At 44.4% G+C, this 23077-nt stretch overlaps 1 protein-coding gene across 5 annotated transcripts in view; it reads left to right on the forward strand.

Moving 5' to 3' along the window:
* LOC308193337 (uncharacterized protein) overlaps positions 1-22491 on the forward strand; it is a 129933-nt gene extending 107442 nt beyond the window's left edge. For 3 of the 5 annotated variants that reach the window (XR_013949545.1, XM_080587927.1, XM_080587928.1), the window contains one exon: positions 3306-22491. Coding sequence is in view for 3 of the 5 variants with exons in the window: in XM_080587928.1 (XP_080444054.1) it covers positions 3306-3408 (103 nt within the window). In the remaining 2 variants the exon portion in view is untranslated. The remainder of the gene's footprint in view (positions 1-3305) is intronic. The other 2 variants (XM_080587930.1, XM_080587929.1) reach the window with 2 other exon arrangements.
* Positions 22492-23077: the final 586 nt, after the last annotated feature.

Consider the following 23077-nt stretch of genomic DNA (forward strand, 5'->3'; position numbering starts at 1 on the left):
TTTTCTTCCAGATCTTTCCTCAGAGCCAAAAGGCTGTAACCAGATAACCAACACATTTGTTCCCTGTCTCCATGGCTCAGTAAAGCATTAGGAGATCCTCTGAGAAGCACTATAAATGCTGAAACCGGATTCAGAATGAAGGTCTACCTTCTCTCAGAAATGGTCTTGCATCTGCTTTGTCCGTGCCCCATCCAGCCACGAGCAAACTGCACCCTGGAAGCCACAGAGATGAGTTAGAGTGGTGCTGGTTCCAAGCTTTCCCCCCAGCTCATGGTGGGGTTCGTACACCTGGGCTCCAAATGGTGTTAACGTGGCTGCACAGCTTTGGTGTGGAGATGGCTTTTGTCCAGTTGGCTGAGAAGGGGGCTGGATTGACAGGCAGCTGTTTGCATCGGCCGGTGTAGACATGCCCAAATTCTCCTAACATACTACTGAAGGGTACTCAGATATTACAGTGATGAGGGCAGTCTGAGAACCTGTTTAGACCAGAATATGGGTTTCAGTGGCAGTTTTCTGGCTGATTAATTGGGTGACTTTGTGCAAGTCTCGACTTGCTGTTGCCCTATCCAATAAATGGGAATAGCAGCATTTGCTTCCCTTCGTAAAACACTTTGAGGTCTATGGATAATCCTCCTCCTTTTTCCCACCCATGATGATGGGACCAAGTGGAATCTTACGACACATTGAGTTTCTGTGGTCTAGCATTTGCCAAGCATTTGAAAATGACTCTTTGGCTCGAGTTTATTATTGAGTCTGTGATTGCCACGTGATTTCTCATGGAAGCTCCTAGTTTAAATCAGGTCACTAAACAACCAAAAGTGCATGGGATTAGGAGGGAAACTGAAGTAGTCATCAGGAATCTACAGATCCATGATGACCTAAGTGTCCCGCCTGGAGCACCCTGCAAGCGGTAACCACACATCAGTAATTTTGTCAATAACCTACAACATTTTGTGGTTCAAAGATCTGCAAACATTTAAGAGTGGAAAACTCTAAATAGGAGAAGATTTCTCCTGAACACCACGTTGCTCTCTCCATTACCCAGTAAGTTGTGCATGCAGTAGACAAAACTAGAGAAGGATGTCTTCGTTGGGCATTCAGAGGTGTTCTCACAACCTAATGTTCAACATTTGAAATTCAAGGACACTGTGCTGCTGTGGACAACTGATTTTTAGGACACATTTTATTTTTCCTTTGGGTTTTTCTTGACCAAGGATGTTTTCTCATATACTGGATATAAGTCCGTTCTTAGGTCTCATCCCTTCCAGGTCCCAAAGGAATGTGTTACTGAGGTTATGCTATTTTTTACAACGACCTGAAAAAAAAACTAAATCATCGCAAAAACTTTACAGATGAGTTGGGAACTGAAGAAGAGAGTAAGTAGTTAAGAAAACAGGTCACAGATACAGAGAGATCTTCCCAAAGAACATTGCGAGGCTGTATGTGAGACTTGAAGAGCTAGGAAAGAGATTTATATCATGCAGCTCGATCTAATGAGCTTACAGAAGAGAGGCTAAGGGATGGCTTGATCACAATCTCTAAGTGCTCACAAGAGGAAGAGAAACATGGAAATGAAGTAGATGTATACAGAAATACTGCAGCTAAAACTTAAGCTGAACATTTTTTTTCTTTTGCAGGGATAGAGCAATAGCTAAGTTCAGAGTTATTTCTATTTTGGGTGAACAGGAGCAATAGTTAATTCCAGAGCAATGCTCCAAGGCGTCTGTAATAGCGCCTGTAGTCCCCAAGCAAGTGGGGGCAGGTGTTTAAAAACATACGGTGTAGTTCAAAGAGGAACGAACTGGAGGGTGTCTGGAAGCCCTTGCCAGATGAGGTACCAGATTATGTGGTCTTCCCGAGTCGTACAGGTAGTGAACCACTTTGTTTTGGACTTCTTCAGCCACAGTAATTTAAGAGAATGCCACATCTTGCCACGCATCAAACAAAATTAGTAAGGGGAAAAGTCTTTTAAGAAGAAAGAGCGTTTAAAAGACTCTCCAATCCAGATAGCTTGAGGTATCTGAGGTAGCTTGAGCTACCTCCTGTCTTGTCCTTTACCTCAACCATATCATTATGGGATGGCAGCGTCAGAGTTACCTGCGAGAATTTCTTCCTTTAAATTACTAAAATAATAATAATAATAACATAAAAAGAGCCCATCAATGATTGCAAATAAAAGACTGCTGTATGAGCTACTGAGATATCCCAGAGCAGCACTTAGGGTCTGCTTCTCGGTTTGAAGACAAAAGTGTGGGGGGACGCAGCTCCCAGCTGGGCTGGACCCAGTGGCTGCGTATTTTATGAGTCCTATCAGATACCGTCTGTCCATACACAAGCTATGTTTTACTTATAAAGTAAATTACATTACATGGCCTATAATGTACGTTTTCAAAGGGGACCCACCTTAAAAACATTTTGTTTAATAAAATAACTTAATTAGAAGAGAGCTTCTGGCTGATGTGGTTGAGGCTGTGATAATTTTTCCTTCTCAAATCATTTTCTCTGTTTATTATACTTAATTATAGTGTAATTATGTATCCATCCTCTAGGCAAATTATGCAATCAGAAAATGTGAGTGGTTCATTTGCCACTGCATTTGGGACCCGTGTTTACATCCCTAGTATAAAATATGGGCATTATTTCTATTATTTATAGTATATATGTATATGCATATATATAAAAGATGTTTCACACAGAATGAAGCATTGGTGTAAAGATTTTATTGACAGTCATTTTTGCATCATCCACCTAATTCATTTGTGGCCTGCTAATACTAAAACCATCCAAAGCTCAAAGTAGTAAAATCTTTATACCCTACCAGGAATTTTCTCAAACATAAATCCTGCGCAGCTGAGGAATGTAGAAGTTCCTCGGTTTAGCTTCAGTTTTGGGGGGTGGATAATTATTACTTTTAAGAGCTCTTTTTTGCATTTCACCTTCTAACTTTCTGGCCAGAATTTCCTAGCACAGCAAGAGAGGAAGGAACCCCACAGTATTCAGTTACGGGCTGTAGATTTCTGTTCAAGTCATGAGTTCAGACTAACCTTTTTGTCCCATGTGCTTCATGAACTTTCTAGCCATGGCAGCACTGACTTTTAAAGGCTAGGCTGTTCTCCCTCTTTTTTTTTTCTTGATGGGAATTGACAGATTGTGGTTGAACATAGTGAAAGATGAAGCCAAATGTCCAAATCTTGAAAAACCTTTTGAGATTGATGTTTTCTCCTTCCTTGGCCAGCTCTCAGCACAAATTCAAACTGGATTTCCTCTTGGCAATTTCAAGCTCTCTTTGTGTGCTTATTTTGCAGAGATGGGGCCGCTCACACCAGTGGAGCAGGAGGGGAAGAAAATGCTTCTGTGGGTGAAGCTCGGCCCAGTCCTGTTGGCATCAAGCGGACGTGTTTATTGTAGCTGGCAGAGAGGTGAGCTATCCCTGCAACATGGCAAGCCTGCCTAACTGTCACCAGGCCAACCCCACAGCTGATGGAAATCTGGGTAACTATTTGATCTGCCCCATTTTCCCCATGCTGGGGAGCTGGTCCTACCTCTCCCATTGTCGCTCATCTGCATAGTGTTCTCCACGAGTGTCTTGCAAACACACCTTTGCAGGAAATAAAAGGCCTTGACGTGGTCTAGCTTCCACCTCGTTCCCTGCAGGCAAGCTGGTATTATTATGAAGAGCGAGAGTTTCTCAGCCACGTAGGCAAAATTGAATTTTGCCACACCACAGCTGAAGGGCCAGGACCTGCCTGGGGAGCGAGCGGTGGGGAGGTTGGGGCAGAGACGGGCTGGGTGGGGAGAGCTGTGAGTGTGGGACCTGGGGACTGGGGTGATGGGAGAGCTGGGGGTGGCAGTCCAGTCCCCTGGCTAGAGATAGGAACCAGGAGTGGAGAAATAAGATGATTTCTGATCCTCCTCGCCCGCCCTGCAGCTCCCCCATGCCGACAGCAGCCTCAAACACCCTTTCCATCTCCCCAGCCTTGAAACACAGCCACTGCTCCATTCCTCTCCCTGGGAGGGGTGCTGTCAGTTGTGGTCTCTGAGGGAAAGGCACTACCCCAGCCCGCCTGGGATAAAGTAGTGGAGTGCAGAATCAAAGCCCAGATCCAGGCAGATACTTCGTGGTAACTTAAGATCCAGTAAAAGTCTGGGAAGATTTTCAGAGGAGCCACCAAACTTTCTCAAGCGGTGGTGTTCCTCCATCCTAACCCACTGACCCACTGGGGAGCCGCCGGTCCTGTCAAGTCCTCATGCACAGCAGGTAGGATGAGATGTGCTAACAGCTCCAAGTCTGCAAGCATGCAGTAGCTCTGCAGAGCACTGAAGGACCACAAGACCAGGCACTGACTCAGTCCACGGCGAGCAGGCATGTCCCCAGAGCAGGATGAGATGGGAGCAGTAGGTACGTAAGATGTTTTTGTTTTTTTCCTGATGTTATCCCCATTTTCCCAGGTCCCAGCTTCAGACAGCCGTCTGCCATCCACTTTGGCCAGACACCGAGACGCTAACAATTGGCTGGCGTTACTGTCATGAGCAAAGGTATGGCACTGTGAGTTGTCTGAGCCTTGTCAGGCTTTTCCCGCAGTGATTCTGCATGGTGTGAAATAGGTTGGGAATCGGAGAATGGCTCTCTGGCTGATCGGCCTGCTGCCAGAGGAGGATTTGTCCATGATAGTCTCACTTGCTTTCGGGGTGTGGCCTGAAAGGGAAGGTTTGAGACAATATTTGTTGGGGTTTTTCCACTCTTCGTTGTGAAACCCTTGGTTTTCTCATGCCTTGATTTTTGGAGTATATGCCTTAAAAAGCAGTATGACAAATGCCTAGCTCCAGGTAATGCTTTCCACCTGTGTGTCTGTATAGAAAGAATGCTGTATTTTCTATACTCAAATGATGGGGAGGCTGTGATGCCGTTTGCCCAATGTCAGGCAGTAGTCTGAAAGCAGGGCTTGGAGCAGGAGCTGACTGCCAAATCCCTGCCCCTTCCATGGGCTCCACCATCCCTTCCATCCTTTTCTAGTTTTGTTTCTCTTTGCTTTCCTCAAGAAAAATGAAAGGAGAAAATTAAATAAAGATTATGAGCTCCAGCATCTGTGTTAGGGGAATCTGTAGCCAAATGAAAGGTGACTGAACTAGGTCCAGTATTGGCTATTGATTCTTAAGGACCTCTTACTACAGAGTGAACTGCTTCAAAAATCAGCCTGAGGGCTGATAACCCGCAGCTCTGAGTGAGAACAAGGGTCACCACTCCTGATCTGAGATTTAATCAGTTGGGTTTCAGTTATCAAAAACCGAGGCTCATAAAGGAAGCCTGATGTTTTTATATCTTGCACTACTCCAGTGAAAGCTGCGCCCAAGATCAGGGAAGACAGAAATTATACATGGGAATGAGATCTCTGTGATACCCTTTTGAAGCCTCTGGATGATCATATAACGCACAAACCAAAGCCCTGAGTGGTTTATTTTGATATGTGGATCCAGGCCATTAGCAGTGAAATGAAGTCCGTGCGTCCTGCCCGGCAGTGTGTTTGTGCAATCGGTATGAAAGGGCTGATCTAGCAAGGCTTGCATGAGAATTTTTCTTTCCCATACATGCTCTCAGGAGGTGTTAATGCTGTGCTGAGGAGCTCTGCTCGTGGACTAGGACTATTGTGTGAAATGTGATACTGTCACGTAGTGGAGAAAATGCTGTCATCCCCATCCTCAGGATGGATATGTCTGCTACAAGTGAACTCATGACTGTTAGGGCTTCCAGACAGCTAGTGGGGGGCAGCAGCAGCTCCCTGGGATGCCTCAGCCCCAGCAGTCTGGCCCAGCACTGCTTCAGCACACAATGAGCCTCATGCTCATGACAATATCTGAACTTTTCTAAGTTAAAGCCAGCAGAAGTGGCTTTCCATTCAGACCTTCAGCTTCCATGTTGACATGCTATTATGACATGAGGCAGACCAGGAAGAATACTCGGACGTACTAGGCAATGGGGTTTAGTTCATGTGGCTCACGCACTGTTACTGCAGTGGAGAAATCGCGAGTCAGTGTCTGCAGCTACGAAGGGCCAAACTGAAAGCCTCTCATAAGTAAGAAGCAAAAGGGGATGAAATGGGCTTTGCCCAGGTTTATTAAACTTGTTGTTTTAAACCACCACTTCCTGTCCCAGTCAGCAAAACCCAAACCCTGCTGTTAGAAATTACTGCTCTGATTCTGGTTGGGTTCACAGTCCTGCTCCCTCTCACAGGCCCACCTGACACCTTTCACCTCGGGAGAAGGTTTGAACAATAGGCATCCAGCTGAAACCCCATGTCCCAGCTAGAAGCAAAACACGCCTTTAAATCAGGGGCATGTTTCCCAAATGCTCTGCTATCTCCGGTCCCCTCTACTTTGTCTGTGAAACTATTACTTTGCATAATAGAAGGGAGAGACGCTCTGACCATCTGGTAGGCAACGCCATGTATAATTTAGGTTGCTTCACTCACTCTCCCATCAACAACAGGAAAGTAGATTCCTTCTGGTTTCCCTTGATCTCTTAGCCCTTTGCTACAAATGCGAGGACACAAGCAGCTGCGGGGGAGTAAACTGCATCCTGCACTAGGCCACAGAGTTTTGAGGGATGCCTCTGCTTGTGGGTGGGACTCCTTCACAACCAGGTCATTTCCTGATTCTGCATGAGCAAAGGGATCAAGAGCTCAGTAAATCCCTGCCAGGAAAGGACAGTTGGTATCAATGGATCTGCAAATTCCCCTTTCCCCTCCCAGGGGTTCCCCAGGACAGGGATAGCATCATCAGGGCATTGCTCTCTGGGGAAACACCGTCATCCCCAAGGAGCCCCTCATCGCAGGGACCAAGCCACCTGTTTGTCCCATTGGCGATCTTCTTAGAACAGCTGCCAGGAAACCTGCAGCAGGTAAACCACCATTTGCTGCTATTCCTCTATGTCAATTATTTGGGCCTATCCAGGCCTGCGCGCTTGTTTATCCACTCTTGGCGAGCACAGTGAGGTGGTTAAGGCCCTGATGCTGAAGTTTATGGCTTAAATCAGCGGGATTATTCATGAGGTCAGAGATAACCATGTGCTTTTATACCTGGCTAGAATGGCGTCTCAAGCTGACGGCTGGGAGTCAAAAGCTGAGTCATCAGGTCCCTCCTCACCTTCCTGTGTGACCAGCCTACCCGTGTCTGCTTCCTCGCCTGCCGCAGAAGGAGGATGACAGCCGCTTTTATCTGATGGTTACTTTTAAATGGCCCTAGAGGCCTCTTCTGGTCTGATGAAAATTCAGTAGAAGCTGGACTAGCGTGGAAAAGGCAGCAGGACATTTGACTAATGAACGTGCTGGAGCTCAGGAAAGCAATTACATCCTTTCTTCCTCCTCCCCACATTCCCACACGGGTTACTCAGAGATTGCTGCAGAATTTTCTCTGAGCAAAGAAAAGTGGAAGGCCATGAAAAGGCTGAGACGTGTCCCTCGGAGCTGAAGGAAACCTCATGTGGGATGGTGGTTTGGGTGCCCCGTACGGCAGATTGCTATGCTAGCTGATTCCCAGCAGTAGTTACACCTTAAAAGAGGCCCCGTTCAATTAAAACCCGTGACCTTGATTCTGCATACCTCTTCTTTACATACGTAGCTCGTAGAACAAAAAGATGCGGAAAAACAAGAGAGGGAGAAAGAGGCAAAAAACTGATATTTTATGACCCACTATACAACAGCTCCCCAGGGAAGTGTGTTGGAGGACTTCTGCATTTGGCATGCACATCTCTGCTTGGGTAATGCGAAAACCCGCATGCAGTGCTGTGTACAGCTGCCGTATCCATGTGAATATGCAAGGTTGAAACCCTGGAGAGGAGCTGTGGGCATCCTCCCAGCTGCCCCGTGCTTTTGTAAATACAATTGCTCTCACTTTCCATTGATAGAAATCAAACGGCAATTAAGAATCAAGCTCTTTAAATTGATAGGTCTCTTGAATTTGAAACATTTTTCATTCTTTGGCTGGTATCACTGCCTAGATTAGATTATTTTTTTAAAGGCAAGATTAAAATAAACAGTATTTATGGTTTAATTATTTGAATGACTAAGAAGCTCCAGCTTTATTTTAACTTCACAGAGGACTGGGAGATGTTTTTAATGATATGTTTGACTCGCATAGAATCTTTCATCCAAGGATCTCAAACTGCTTTTCAAATAATTAATTAATCCTTGTACCTTTCCATGAGACAGTTTTATCTCTGACATTACTGATGGGTAAACAAAGGCACAAAGACGTCAAGGCACAAACTGCTTTCCAAATATTAATTAATTAATCCTCGCACCACTCTGTGAGACTGTTACTGTCTCTGGTATTACCAATGGGTAAACTAAGGCACAAATATGCAAGCAACTCGCCTGAGGCCCTGCAGGTGAGTCAGTAGCAGAGCTGAGAATAGCATATGACCGGTCGAAGTCTTGGCTAATTGTTTCTAGCAAGTGCTATGCCATGCTTCTGACAACAGACCCTGCAAGCCCCTGCGTGAAGCACAGCTGAGACCAGCTGGGTTTCTGAAAATATCCCCTCCTGTCTGTCTCCACCCACTGGAGGCTGCCTTTGCCCACGTTCGCCTGCAGCTCCTTTTCAGCTCGTAACGACTGGTGGAAGCCCATGTCGCTGTGATGACAAGTGGTTGTTGGAAGCTATCTGGGGAGTTTTGAGATCCTCCAGTGACGGGGGCTGTGCAAACGCTTTGCTGTGCGGCGGGGAGCTCCAGGAGAGCAGCATGCAGGTTTTCTGGTGTTTGCCCCTATGCTGGCCCTGTGTGGCACTCTTGGGCCAGGAAAGCCCCAGGCTCGGCCATGGCCCCTCAGCAGCCAAGAACACCTTGCTTCCTGGCACGGTCCGTCAGCTCGGACTTCAGTGGGTATTTAGCCCACGGAGCAACAGCTCTGTGTCCTCTCCATGAGGAAAAGGAAAAGCACTCTCTGCCCTCAGGAAAGGTCTCTCCTTTCCATCCAGCCGCAGCAATTTTCTGTGCAGGCACCTGAACCCTCACCATGCTCACATCCCAGCTGAGCTATTTCAAAAATGGGCTTGGCCTCATCAAATGCAGTCTCATTTCCACATGAAAGCGCTGGAGGAATATGAAGCCAGCTCATCTGTATTGATAAGAATTTGGCATTACTTTCCCCCAGTTATCTAAGCTTTCTGTGTACATTAATCACAATGCACAAACCAGGAGCTGGGGGGATACATTTTCTCATCTGGCTTTCCCTGGGCTCAGGCAGTAATCCGGCTCTGTTTTTTTTTTTTTTTTGCGTGTGTTTTTGTTTTTGTTGTTGTTTTTTCTAAACTTCCTTTTTCCAGTTCCACTCTGCTGGAGCCTGATTGCTCCCTCCCCTCTGCAATTTGGATGCCTCATTCTTCTTGCTACAGCTCTGATGCAAGCGCTGCGCTGCCGTGCTTGCCAAACCTGGCATGAGTACCCACTGCTAGTCTAGACACCAGTCTAACTGTAGCGCTAATGCTAGGGTTTAACAGACTGATCTCGGCATTTGTCATAGCTCTGCCCACGGTCATCGCTTTGATCTTTATCCTTGAAAACCACAGCCATTGACAAAGGTAAAATGAATTTCTGTCTTTGAAAGACTTTGATGGCATTCCCGTGTTTTGTTTCTTTTTTTTTTTCCTTCTCTTATTTGCTCTTCCAGCTGAACTTCATCATAACGCTTTTGATTACAGCTGCAACTCCAGGACCAGCTACAGTCGTTCTTTCTTTCTTTCTGCTGTACAGCCATTTAAAAATCTAAGGGGGAAATCCTGGGACACTTCTGAGACAAACTGCCAGTGAGTGTAATGTAAATTTTAATGGGAGTCAGCGACTGAGGGCCCTCAGGATTTGTCATCTTGAATAGGGCCAAGTGCCAAAAGCAGGAGAGGAGAACTATTTGATATTAGATTTCTAGTTCAAAATCTGCACTCTGCCAAGTACGATTGTTTGCCTCCATGTAGTACCTAGAGGTTGAGCTGAGACAAGGGCCTTCTATTAGACGTTGTATAGACACGTTGTAAGAGATTGCTTCTGCCTGGAGGTATTTATAATTTAAATAAACATGATGAGCAAATCGAGTGTTACTAGCTCCATCTTCTAGATGGGGAAGTGAAGGAAAGGAGCGTACACACCTTGTCCAAGGTCACACAGGGGACCTGAATTCATTGGAGGGCTCCAGGTATGACAGTTGGTGATAATGTCCCCTTTGCTGGTGAGCTGTTTGGCTCCAAAAGCAATGGCTGGGCTCTCACCATGCAGCTAGAGGTGCCTCTCGTTTGCAAGGATTTATGACACTTTTCCCTGCTTGGAGTTGCAGGATTTGGCTTGCTGCGGGGGAATTCTACACAAACTTCCCAGCAGCTCAGCCACCACTAGAGAAAAAGCTGCTTTTGAGCCAAACTTTGGGTTTTTTTTTGTAATGCTATAAAAGCCAATTGTGAGATGCCTCATCCCTTTGAATTTACTGTAGGAAACAAGCTACGTGAGGAACCTTCAGCAAGGTACTTCCACCAGCCTTGATGTAGGAGCAGTGATGAACTTCAGTGAAGCCAGACGAGGTGGTCCTTCCATGGGGCCTGAGATAAGAGCAGGAATTCACAGAGCTTGGGTTTAATATTGTGCACAACGTAAAAGTAAATAAACTCAATAAGGAAGGCTTTGATTACAGGATATACACGGTGCATTATTTGCACATCTGTAAAAATCTTCCAAGGGCTGCGAGTGAAATCCAGGTTTGTTGAAGTCAATGGGATTTTTGCCACAGACAGCTGTGGGGCCAAGTTCCCCCTAAACACTTGCACATCCTTTCCCTGTTTTCTAGCACACAGGTGATGCCAATGGGACTCAGAAGCTGCTGGAGAGGAGGGCAGTACCCCAGTGAATTATAACAGCACAGGGAGGAGAACTCCAGAGGAGTTACTGATGCTGGCAACTATGAAAGCCCTGACAGTGGTATCACACGGTCCATCCAGAATGGCCTTCAGGGTAGCCAGTCCATAGCTAGGACAAGTTGTTTGTCAAAAGTGGGTTTTGTTCAACACACAAATAAATCTGCCTTCAAAACTGGAGCTGAAAGTTTTCCTGTTCTCATATATAAATATCGAATAAACACATACACATACACGTAGTTGGCAAATAAAAACTTTGTATGTAGGTAGTGTGTATATTTTAGATAGCAAAACGCGTATATTTTATACATACAGTCATGTAGCTATATATATTCCCAACATCCATAAAAATGTATTTTCCTGTTTTTTCCAGCCACTTCACCAACTGATTCACACATGCCAAATGTTGACACAATATGTTAAAGAGCAATGTTGACAGTTTTCCATGGACAGTTTTCTGCAGTCTCAAAGAAGTTCTGCTCCACATTTCTTTTGAGATTCAAAGGGATTTGATTAACATTTTGCTGTTGCCCATTTCTGACTATCCTGATTTCAGCCGGGACTGGAGGAGCACTTGATGAGTATGGCTCTTTTGTTATTTACAGCCTTGTCAGAACGATGAAGTAGCAGGAATCTCCTCAGAGAGCAATGTATCACAACATTTTTCAAGATGATTTCCAAATCAAAGATGACTTCCAAGGAGCAGCAAGGGTGTAATCCTGGAGCCAATCAAGCCAATGGCAAAAATCCCACTTTTTGCATGATATTCTTAATGGAGCCTCTGAAATTTTGGAGCTTCATATGTTATGGCTTAAAGATCCTGTCCAAACTCAGCATCTGTGAGCCTTACAGAGGCATGACCCCAAAAAGAAGTGATGAAAAATGTCTATTTTAAAAACAAATATCCCTGTTTATAATGAGACCAGGGGGAAAATGGAGAATTCAGTACTTAATACTGACACCTGCCACTTGCAAAATCTCTCCACTGCTAGAAACAAATATTAGTGAGAGTTTGGAAACTTTTGGTCACTCATTTTTTCCTCGTTTGCTTCTATTTTGCTCACTGGTACGCCTGTCCAATAACATCACGGACATCGCTGAAATGTCATGATGAACTTTGTTCATGTACTAGTTCCAGGTGAGATGGCCATGGGAGTAGCTATAATTCTTAACAAAACAAAACAAAAGAAGTATTTGCTAATGTTTCTGGATATAGTTGTTATTTCCCAGGCACAGAGATTAGTCAGAGCACCCATAAATATCACTGTCATTTAAATCTGATTTCCAAGTTCTTTCCTGGAAATGCCCACTGGCTGTGGAAACCCAACCAAGCTTTGGCTGCTGGGCTATAAACTCCTTCTGGGCTCTGTTCGGCATCTGGTGCGGTGGCTGGGGGTCTCTGCCAGTGCAATGGGGTGGTACAAGCATCATAAATGGCCGGGTAGATTTTTACTCTTCCTTGAGTGACTCTGAAAGAAACTGGGCTAGATAGAGTCTTGGTCCCAACAAATACAGAAGTTCTGACATTGTCATGTAAGGAAAATCCAGTTTCTTAGAGAAAACCTCAGAAAAAATAGCCATCCCAAGATATTTGTTGATTTACACTATATAGATGCAAACAAAACCAACACACCTTACAATAAATCTGTTACTGAGCTTTACCAGAACATTCCCACATATCTGATTTCTAGCTGGTAGGCTTGGTGTTTTTTTTTCCATTGGTGCATTTTGGTGAACGACAACTTATATTCCAATTGAATGAAAAATTTTGCCTCCAACAATATTCAGTTCCACTGAAAGGTTTAGAGCTCTCTATAGGAAAAAGCTAAGAACATCAGTTCAGTTATTTTCTAAGAGGTTTCTTCAGTATTGCACTCCCCCATCACCTCAAAGCTACCCAGAAGTAACATATTATCCGAAATAACAAAATTCATCCATGTCATCAGCAGTTTTCATGGGGGAGAGGAGTAGTCCCTGGTTGTGTTCCCCATTTATGCTTAAATCTGGTATTATTCCAGCTCTGACCTCCGTAAGTGTCTGCTCTGCAGCATCCCAAAGCCACATGGGGCTGGACTCAGAGCTGAACTCAGACTCCAAGCAGGCCATTGCAACTCAACGCCATGTATTAATGACAATAATAGCAATATCCTTAGAGCCTACTGGAACCTATTGAAAGCCAAAATTAGCTCAGCTGAGCTGGAAATGCCTCCACCACCGATTCTCTTAGCAAGGTATGTGAATGCAGGGAGTAGGAAGTGGTGCAGTCAGATGCAGGCTGGGCCAACACAGGAGAAAGCCCGCGGGGTGTGCAGAAGTGATCGCAGCTCAGCAAGTTGGGGTAGAGGAAAGAAAGCATGTCTGAATGGTACCATTTAAGCCCCACAGGAAAGCCCAAGTGCCGGCCAGTGCCAGGAGATAAGGAGCACCCCGGAGAAGGGCACAAAGGTAGCACTGATGAGCAGCGCTTGGCTCGGCTCCCACAGAGGTCGCAGCTGGGTCCTCTATTAACTTTCCTCAACACAGCGTTATTGAGATTATGCCGAGCTACTCAGTAGTAATGCCTCCCTCCCACGGACCTTTCAAGAGAAAAGAGAAGTATTTGACGTCCCAGGCATAAGCGAAGACAGTTGAAGGCACTGTTATCTTCTATTATAAGCTGGAGAATTTGGCTACAAGTATGCAGAGGTCCAGCAAAGCACGTGGGCAGTGTTACTCCTGTGAGCAAATTGGTGCACGAGCCTGCAAGATCTGCCTAAGCAGCGGCGGGACTGAAACCTGGGTCTCTGGTGGTGTGTCCTGGGCTCGGCTGCGAGAGCCTCCACTGGAAATAGACGTAACTGGTATAAATGTGTCCACTCTGAAATTTAAAACATTAGCTATATTATGACAAGGGGAAATTCTTATTTATTACCATTTCTCATTATCCTCGTGGAGCTGAAATTCCACACAGAAGCCTGGTTCATCACACAAGGAAACCTCTAGCATGGAGTTGTTGTCGTTCTTATTCATCTCTGTTTATTTTCCAGTTCCCATCCAATCGGCTCCAATGAATCAAGGTGGGAGGAGGTAAAGCAATTGGAATGGGCAATTTTTAAGGCTGCACTGAGTATAAGGTAAGAAAATATCATAAATTTTATTTCATGCCTTCTTGCCAATTGTTAGAAATGTGCAGTCCATATGAATTCTTATAACAAGGAGGGAATGTTGGGAAAACCAATAAAGATTTTGTGGTCTTAACTATAATGAATGTAGTTTGATATAGAGTCTGTTTTTCACTGCATGGCAAAATGAATCATAAAATACTGGACCTTGAAACTCCTGCATTTTTTAACAATAGCCTGGGGACAGTTTACAGTGTAATGAATTGTAATTAACCCACCTTCAAAATCTTTTATGAGTATTTTGCCAATTAGCTTCGCATGCTTGCTAATGACTCATGGCCAGCGCATGTCTTTACAGAGCAGGCTTTTACAGCACACGCTAGCCTGTTAAGTCAGCAGAAGTATGCAGGATGGTGAGGTATACACAGGTAAGACCCAGCCAGTCCTAGCAATGTGCATATTTCAACATTCAAAGAACTTTTGCTGTTCTCTCAGACCCAAAATAACTGTAATAATGTATAGCAACGTCAAAAGGCTTTGGTTTCCAAAGGATTGCAAGGAATGCAAAGGGCTCAAGTCCTGACATCTGTTGTTACTTAGTACTAACATATATAATGCTGCTAATTGCTGAGCCATCTTTGTTTTCCTTACTTAGCACTAGGGTTAGAATTATTTTATTTTTGTGGTTCATGGCTTCCTGCCACTTGCAACACAAAGTCCACTCTAAAGAAAATAAAACAACTACCAGGCTGCCTACTAACAGTGTGGAGGGCTGGGGTTGTTTCTTCCCCCTCTTTGGCTTTATTTTTTTTTTATTTTTTAATTCAAGGGGATTAAGTGGAGACGTGCCCCAGACAGGACCAGCAGAGCTGGGACCTGAGCAGCATCACACCAAGCAGCCGTGTGAGCCAGTATCCTGTCTGCTGGCGTAGCCAGAAGGAGATGCGGAAGGAGGAAACTCAAGGAGGAGGTACGGCGTGATCCTTCCCCAGCTGTACCCTCCTTGCTTCAGGCAATCCGTGGTTTATGGACTTCCCAAAGCAGAGGCTGCCTCCAGACCAGTGTGTTTTAATAGCCACCCATGGACCTATCCTCCTCAAATTTTTTTGATCCCTTTCTCAAGCCATTTATAACTTTTGGCCTCCGCAACATCCTGTGGCAACGAGTTCCACAATTTAATTATGCTTTGCATGAAAAAGTACTTCCTTGTGTTGGTTTAAACCTTCTTGCGTGAATGCTGTGTCAGGTCCCCTTACGAGAAGCAGTGGACAACCATTTCCTATTTGCCTTTTTCTATACATCATTCATGATCTGACAGACCTTCACTGTACCTCCTGCTTCTATCACCCCTTTCCACCCTGAAGACTCCTCATCTACGTAGTTTCTCATCTTTATGGAAGCTGTTTCCTACCTCTCCTGATCCTGAATGCTTTCGTTTCTGTGTTTTCTAGTTCAGTTCAACCTTTCTGGACTTAGATGACCAGAAAACACACTACCATCATGATACAGTTTCACTGAAGACTGCTATGATGACATTTTATGTTTTGTTCCTGCATCTTTGCCAGCTAATTCTTAACATGATGGTTGCCTCTTCTGATGGACTTTAAATGATGTTTACAGAGAACTCCAAGCTCTCTTTGCTAAATGTTAAACTGAGGTCTCATCCATGTTGAAGTATAGTTAGGGTGAGTTTTCTGTATGTGCTCTGCTTTTGTTGACACTGCACTACATCAGTCATTTTATTGCCCAGTCACTCAGGATCATGAACTCTTTCGGCAGTGCTTTGTGGCCAGATTTAGTTTTACAATGCTGAATAATTTGCATCGTCTGCAAAATTTCTCATCTCACTATTCATCCTTTTTACCGGGCTATTTATGAATACGTCTGAACACTGTCAAATTAGTATTGCAACGACCTCACTTCTAAGTAATGCACAAAAACCTTTCTCTTGCACAGAGAGATGTGGCAGATGTCCTAGCACGAAGCCCTGAGGGGACCCAGTTGTATCCTCCAACAATTGTGAACAGAGCTTTATACCCATCTTCCAGAAAGACATCTTTTAACTTGTTATTATTCTGGGAAATATCTTTCTTTTCGCATCCTTTATCGTGGAGCCTCGATGCAGATAGTTTTTGGGCGTTTATGTTTATTGGCATGACTCTTAACTCCTCTGAGCATGTTATCAATATTGAGTGGGTAAGCTGGAGAAATCTCTGATAAGAAGTCCCATCTGGTGTGTCAAGTATTTCATTCCATGGCCAGGGATACGTCATTTGTCGGCCTATTATTTTTAATAACTATCAGATCATCTTTCCCTGATGATCATAGTTTCGCTGTAAACCATGCAGACCATCAAACAGAAGGACCTCAAGTTAGTAAGAAGGACTTCCCTCTGCACACTCTCTTCTTCATGCTCCGTGAATGGAGGAGGAGCACATGTCAGAGCCCAGCAGTATTTTCCTTTGAGCAGTGACTCTCCGAGCTTTGGTGCAGGCTGGAAGCAGAAATGCAAACACTTTGGTTGGGCAGTCGGGTTCCTCCAACCCCATACCCAGGAAGGCGTTCAGCCTCGGCCCAGGATCCTGCAAAACAGCTGATGTTGAGCAAAAACTGAACCACCATCCTTGGCTAGCCAGGAGTTTGACATTGTACTTACTTAACTTGGGATGATTTAAGCTTAAAAATCATGCGAGAAAACCCAGGCTGATGCTTGGTCTGTAATCTGATCCATCAGCCAAAGTTCAGCCTTGTATCCAGGTCCTCTCCTACCTTGAGCAGTGTTGTGTTTGATTATCATTGTATGCTTTTCAATGTAGTAGTAATTCAAAAAACTCCATCTGAGACTTTCAGAAATGATCATCACTGGCCTAAATGGGCTACTGATGAGCTGAGCAGCTTAAGGCAAACCTTCATGTTTTGGAGAACTGTTCATGCATGTCACACATTTATATCCTGGGCAGCTTTTTTACCACACAGAAGTTAAGGGCTTTCCATTATCAATATTTCCTAAAAAATGAAAATGTCACCATACACTTAGTCCAGTAGATTAAATCCACAGAATAATTTTGAGTTTAACTGAATTTAAGATAATGCAAGTTATGTACTATTGAGTACAAGTTGAGTGCAGTGCTTCGTGGCTTTATTTCCACATCCAAAGATTTCTGGTTTTCAAATCTAGGGATTTATGTCCCTTCTAACTCTGAATTTATTTTGCTTTCCTTTATATCAGCAAAGGTGATCAATCTGGTCACACACATCTGAAATATTTTGCATCTTGGATCTCTGAAAAGCTGAACTCATCCTGATCTGCTTACACAGATCAGCTGAAAAGAGATTTTTTTCTCTTTACTGTACCGCAGTATAGATCTATTTCTCCTGGAAGATCAGCTCTCACAGTAGTGTGAAACCAGTTAGCATTGGCAAGCCATTTCCTCGTTTCACAAAATAGTGCCACTTCTCTGTTGTCCCAGATCATTCTCACTCCCCCGTCAGCCAGCTGTCCAAGTGGTTTAGCAGGAAGGGCCAAACTTGTGGACTTAACCCAGACTTAACTTGTGCCTCATCCTCGAAAGTTGTGCATCTGCAAGGTGTCCCCGGAGGGCTGTGACTCAGCTCTCCCCTAGCTCTGTTGTGGTGCCGGACCTGTCACACCAAGTTATCATGAGGTGCTGAGCGTTGCCCCTCTGGGGTTGTTCTGCACACTGCTTTCCTCCTGGAAAACCTGTTTGCTGGCCATGCAGGTAACCCATTGCAGAAAATTGTATCACAACCGTGGGAGCCTGGTACTTGGAGCGAATCTGAAAGAGGAGCCAACATCTACTACATGAATTGTACAATTCCATGAATCTTAAGGGTTGAGCAGCAAGTTTGGACCAAAGGTTTTTTTCAAAGAAAAACTGCAACTTCAATATATTTCAAAATTCCACTGATCATGCCATACTGACCTGATTTGCAAATTTCAACCTTTTTTTTTTTTTCCTCTTGTTAATTCAGTGGGAGCTTTGCCTGTTCTGTGCAGGACTGGACCATCTGTATATGTCCAAGTAAAGGCAAAATATTCATTCTGTACTAAATAAGCTCAATATGTCTACAAACTACAGGGATTTTCAATCCTGCTATTTCTACAAAGTATGGACTTTGCTTCACTGGGGGCCTAATCCTGAATCAGTTTACTCAGTGGGAATGGCGGCATTAAACTAAATGAGAGCACAATCAGACCATGCATTATTTTAGCCAAGCTAACATGCCACAAAAAAATGTGTTGAATCATTTATTAAAAAAAAAAAAAAAGAGAGAGAGAGAAATAAAACATATGGTTAGATAATTACTGGGAATCACTGAACACCTACACAGGATAGTTGCAAGCATGGAAATACTCATACACATATTTGAAGTTACACCACAGATTCCTTGGGTGGGTTTCTTTGCCTTGCTATTTTATGTCTGGACAAATAATTTGGATGGCGATTGCTCAGGTAATGTAATCTGAAATCATGTTGCCTGTGTAGAAAACAGAAGTGAAAAGAGAGAACATTTCATTCCTGTCTAACACGAAGCAAAGTTCACAGCTGCAGCGTTTCATTCCAAGCAACACCATTGCCTGTAACGCAGCAAAGCATGGCGGAGGGGGCACTGAAATTGTTTTTCTTCTGCCAAAGAGCTAAGGCATGACTTTTCTTTTGGGGGGGGGTGGCTTCTTATCAACTCCAGAGGATAAAAGCGAGCAGTGTTCCCATACTGCAATAGAAACCCATTCACTTTGTGTAACTCCAGCATACTGCCTGCCATGCTTGGAGCCATTATTTTTGTGCACAGTGGCACAGACAGGGAGTGTGAATGTGGTAGTGTGGGATGGGAGGTGATAGAGGTGCAAAGGACTCTCAGGCTGACCAGGTAAATCTTCTCAGCAGATCCGTTCTCTACTGTGTGTTTTCTTCATCAGTTGCAGGGCAGTGATCTGAGGACCAAATCAAGCAAGGTCTAACAACGGTGGGCTAATGCCTATGTCCTACAGAAACTCTTGAGACAGATGAAATCCTGCCACTGAATGGTGTCTATCTTCTTTATCTTCTCTAGCACTTAGCCTCTAAAATTTGGTGGAAATTTCAAAAGCTGGAAGTGGCCATTGCACCCTTGAGTAAAATGCTGGCCATTTTACAACCAGCCAATTCATGCATTTGTCTGTGAATCCCCCACTCTCTCATTTAAACGCCATCTATTTTTTAGGATTATTCACCGAAGTCTTTCATTCTTGACATCACCCACCATTAAAAAATGAATTCATTTCTCCATGTTGACAGACTGTTTGTGGAGCAGCTCCTCCAGTGGGGGCAGCACAGCGGCTCCCCGGGTCAGGATGCAACATGGGGGGCAGTGCTGCCAGCTAGCTGCTGCCTCTCCGTGCATGGCACGTCTGCCTGCTGCATGGTAAGGGAAGGCCTGGCAGACCAATCTGCTAATACGACGGGGAGGTTTTGAGGCTGAGCAGTTGCACAAGTACCTCCCCCCAACACAGGGCACATTTCTGCCCTTTTCCTCTCTCCTCAGAGCAACCTTCAGTCCCTGCCCGCTCCCCGCATCAAGCACAGGTGGGTCAAAAATCAGGCTCAGTAGGAACACATTTTGGTGAGTGCACAGCACATATTTACACACGAGAAAGAGCTTTGCTGCACCACGCACTTTGATGTCATCTACGCCTGAGCCTCTCTAAAAAATATCCTATCTGAGTAGCTCTGAGCTAACCTGGATGTTTGAATACAATATGAACAAATACAGATAGCAACTTCTCCCCTCCAATTTCCCCAAAAGCATTTCATTTCTTTGTGGTTACCTGCATTATATTGGTCTAAGTATCACTTTGCAGGCAGAAACATGTTTTTATATAATCCCTATTTTTTTCCTGATAAACAGTTTTTCTGATATTCTTTTCCAAACCTATAGACATCTGCTGAGAGCCCCCAGGCATGATTCCTCTTGGGCTGTTGCTGCTTGAGCAAGGAAAGATTCACAGCAGTGGAGTATCTTCAGGTTTCCTAAACACCTAAAATTTAGTATGGTCTCTCTCTTTTTTTTTTTTTTTTTAATAATAAATAAAGAAATAAATAAAGTTTTGTCACCTAAGAAAGCCCTACAAATTTTAAACCTCCTTACATTAAAATAGAGCCATCTTCCTTTGAAGACAATACAAAAACCCTGCAGACAGGGTCAGTTATTAGTTTTGCTTGAGAGCAGACCTCCACACCCCTGCCAGCCTCCCTGGCTTGCTGATAGAAATGCTGCTTTGTGATGAGCCAACCAGAGGCTTCAAATGAGAGAGACAATGAGAATTTGGCACATTACCCTGCAAAGTGTGATCCCAACACAAGCCGGCTGCTGCTTGGCACGCGTCTCCAGCTTCGGTACAAGAGACTGCTGTGTCAGTAAGTTCAGGCCCATTTTCCCCCACCATGCTTATGAGCTTTTCTAGCAAGCTCCATCGTAAATGAGGAAATTGTTCGTGCTTGCTCTCACCAGTACTTAGGAAACCTTTCTCTAATTTCAGTCTAAATCCATCCACAGCAGTTTGTATTACCATTTTCGTACCAGACAATCCCTTTGCCTGAAGAGTTCTTCAGCTTCCTTAATTTTTTTAATATATTTATAGACAGAAATCTCAGCCATTGCTTTTCTCAGCTAATCCCTCATGGTGTCCTTACCCATAGCAGGCCCTCCTGTCCTTGCCAACCTTGGTAGCACGCTTTGGCATTTGCTTCTGCCTCAGCTCATTTCTTGTTCCTTGGTGAGCACAGAAGGGCACCGTGTTGTGCCGCGTTGAAGCCGCGCTCTCGTCTGTGCCCGCTGTGCTGCCACTGTCTTGTCTCTCCCTTTAGACTGCATTTCCCTTTTCATGACTATGGCATAGTTGTGGCTCAGAGTCACCCTGTGATTACAGGACACCGAAGTCTTCTTCCTCCCCGAGCAGCTCTAAATGCACAGCTCATTACAGAATGTTTTCTCAGTAACAATACCCAGCTCTGGTGATTTGCATTAGCTACGGGTTTGGGCTTCCTCCTCTAGAAGAGCCAAGGCTTTGCCATTGACACCAAGTGAAGAACCAGCTCTCAGTACTTGATGTGTTGAGGGGAAAGAAAAAAGTAATGAAATAAAGACAGCCAGAGCTGCGTCGCAGCCTAATGCATTATAGCACTACCAACCAACACAGAGACTTCTCCTGCCAGCTTAGAAACAAGATATAAGTAGAGTGCTTCTATTTTTGCATTAAAATGGAAACAGGTGGGAAGGACGTATGGGATTTATCAAGCCAAAGAAATACTTTTTTCTTTCTTTTTTTTTTTTTTTTATTTGAATGGAATGGAAATGATAATCTTGCAGTGTTAATATGGTGCTGCAGTATTGGCCTTCCCCTTACTTGGCTTTTGGCAGTAAGGATTCAGTTGCAGTGAGGCTGCAGCATTGCAGTTTACTTCCACACCCAATCTAGCTCTCTCCTAGGGCTGCCCCTCTTTGAATTATTGCACTGCCTGGCACAGCCAGAGGATGTGACTCTGAAGAGAAGAGTTAAGTTTTGCAATGATTTTTTTATAGATGGCTAATTGAAAAATATGAATAAAAATGAGCTGCTGGATATTTCATTGCTTAGAGGGTACGACATCTCTGGTTGGTCGGATAAGTAATAAAATGGACTACCAGGTAATGCAATTATCTTGATTATTATTGATACTATATTATCTTGATTGCCTTTTTAAAACTATTTCCAGTAAACAGCTGGAGTCTGAAATTATTTTAAAGCACAAAAATATTTAGTGATTCAGCTACTGAAAGGTCTGTGATAGACTTTTGCGTCCGTGTGAAATGCCACTGAAATCAAATGGATCAGGCTAACTGCATGCATTCAGACCAGCAAACAGCCTATAACCACAAGCAGGATCCGTACCAGTGAAGTGTCCTGTGTGCCCATCTCACAGGGCTGTATTGGCAGTGCTACACACCGCTGTCCCCAGGGCAGTGCGCTACTGGCATGAAGCTTCTGGTTCAGAGAGCTTAAAAAAATGATTGCTTCTTTCCTTGAACTGCATACAAGTGACTTCTTTATATTTTTAGTTGGAATGAAAAACACTTTTCTGTTATGTTAAGGTTTGGAGGTGGAGTCCTTTTGTTATTATTATAGTTCCTTTTTTTTTTTTTTTACAGTTTTATGCTTCCTTGTACTTCTTGGTTTGAGACGGAACCAGTGAAGTGTTTGCAAAAGTCCCGATGGTTGGGAGATCGCTGAACTCCTACAAACCAAGAGCAGATGAAAAGCTTACAAGAAAAGTTGCTCTCCAGAGGCTTTCAGCCCAATTACGAGGAAACGAGGCAGGTTGAATACACTCAGGGCGATGGATGGAGGGAGGAAACGTTCAGGTACCTTTCAAATATGCAACCAAACAATTTGAGGTTTCCCTGTCACATGTCTAGACAAATGTTTCAAAAGGGTATAAAATAAAAGAAAGAAAAATACGCTGTCTGGGAATTCTTACCCAGTGATTGTTGCGCAGCTGAAAAGCTGGGTAATTCTCTTCAACTGAATAAACATCGGAGGGAGTCTGAGAGCAATTTGGCTCCAGAGCAAATATTGTTACCGAATTCTTTGCACCTGCAATGGTCAGGGAGATGATAATACGCCCTCTCCATGTCTTCTTATCCCACGCTTTGGAACGCAGCCACACAATATCTCACACGCCTGCTACAGCATAAATGTTTGTGAGGGCAGGACTTCAGGCAAGCCCCTGCTGGTGGGGTTGCAGTACGTTCCACGGCCCAGCCCCTAACACCCGCTCTTGTCTCAGCCTCGAGCAAACCCGACACCCCGACACGACTCGCGAGCAGCAATGCTGCTGCACTGCCACTGCTGCGGCCGATACTCAGCCGGTGCTGTGCCAGCTTTGCACCACGCCACCCAGCTGGGGTTTGTCACGGCGTTTACTCACTAAACAGGTTTAAAAATAATAATGAAGGGGTTAAGGGCTTTGGCTGCCACAGCTTCTGGTACCATTCTACCAGCCTAGGCACAGATACCAAGGAAAAACACACTTACCTGGTAT

Source organism: Anser brachyrhynchus, assembly GCF_964034855.1.
Source record: "Anser brachyrhynchus genome assembly, chromosome: 3".
NCBI classification, from domain to species: Eukaryota; Metazoa; Chordata; class Aves; order Anseriformes; family Anatidae; genus Anser; species Anser brachyrhynchus.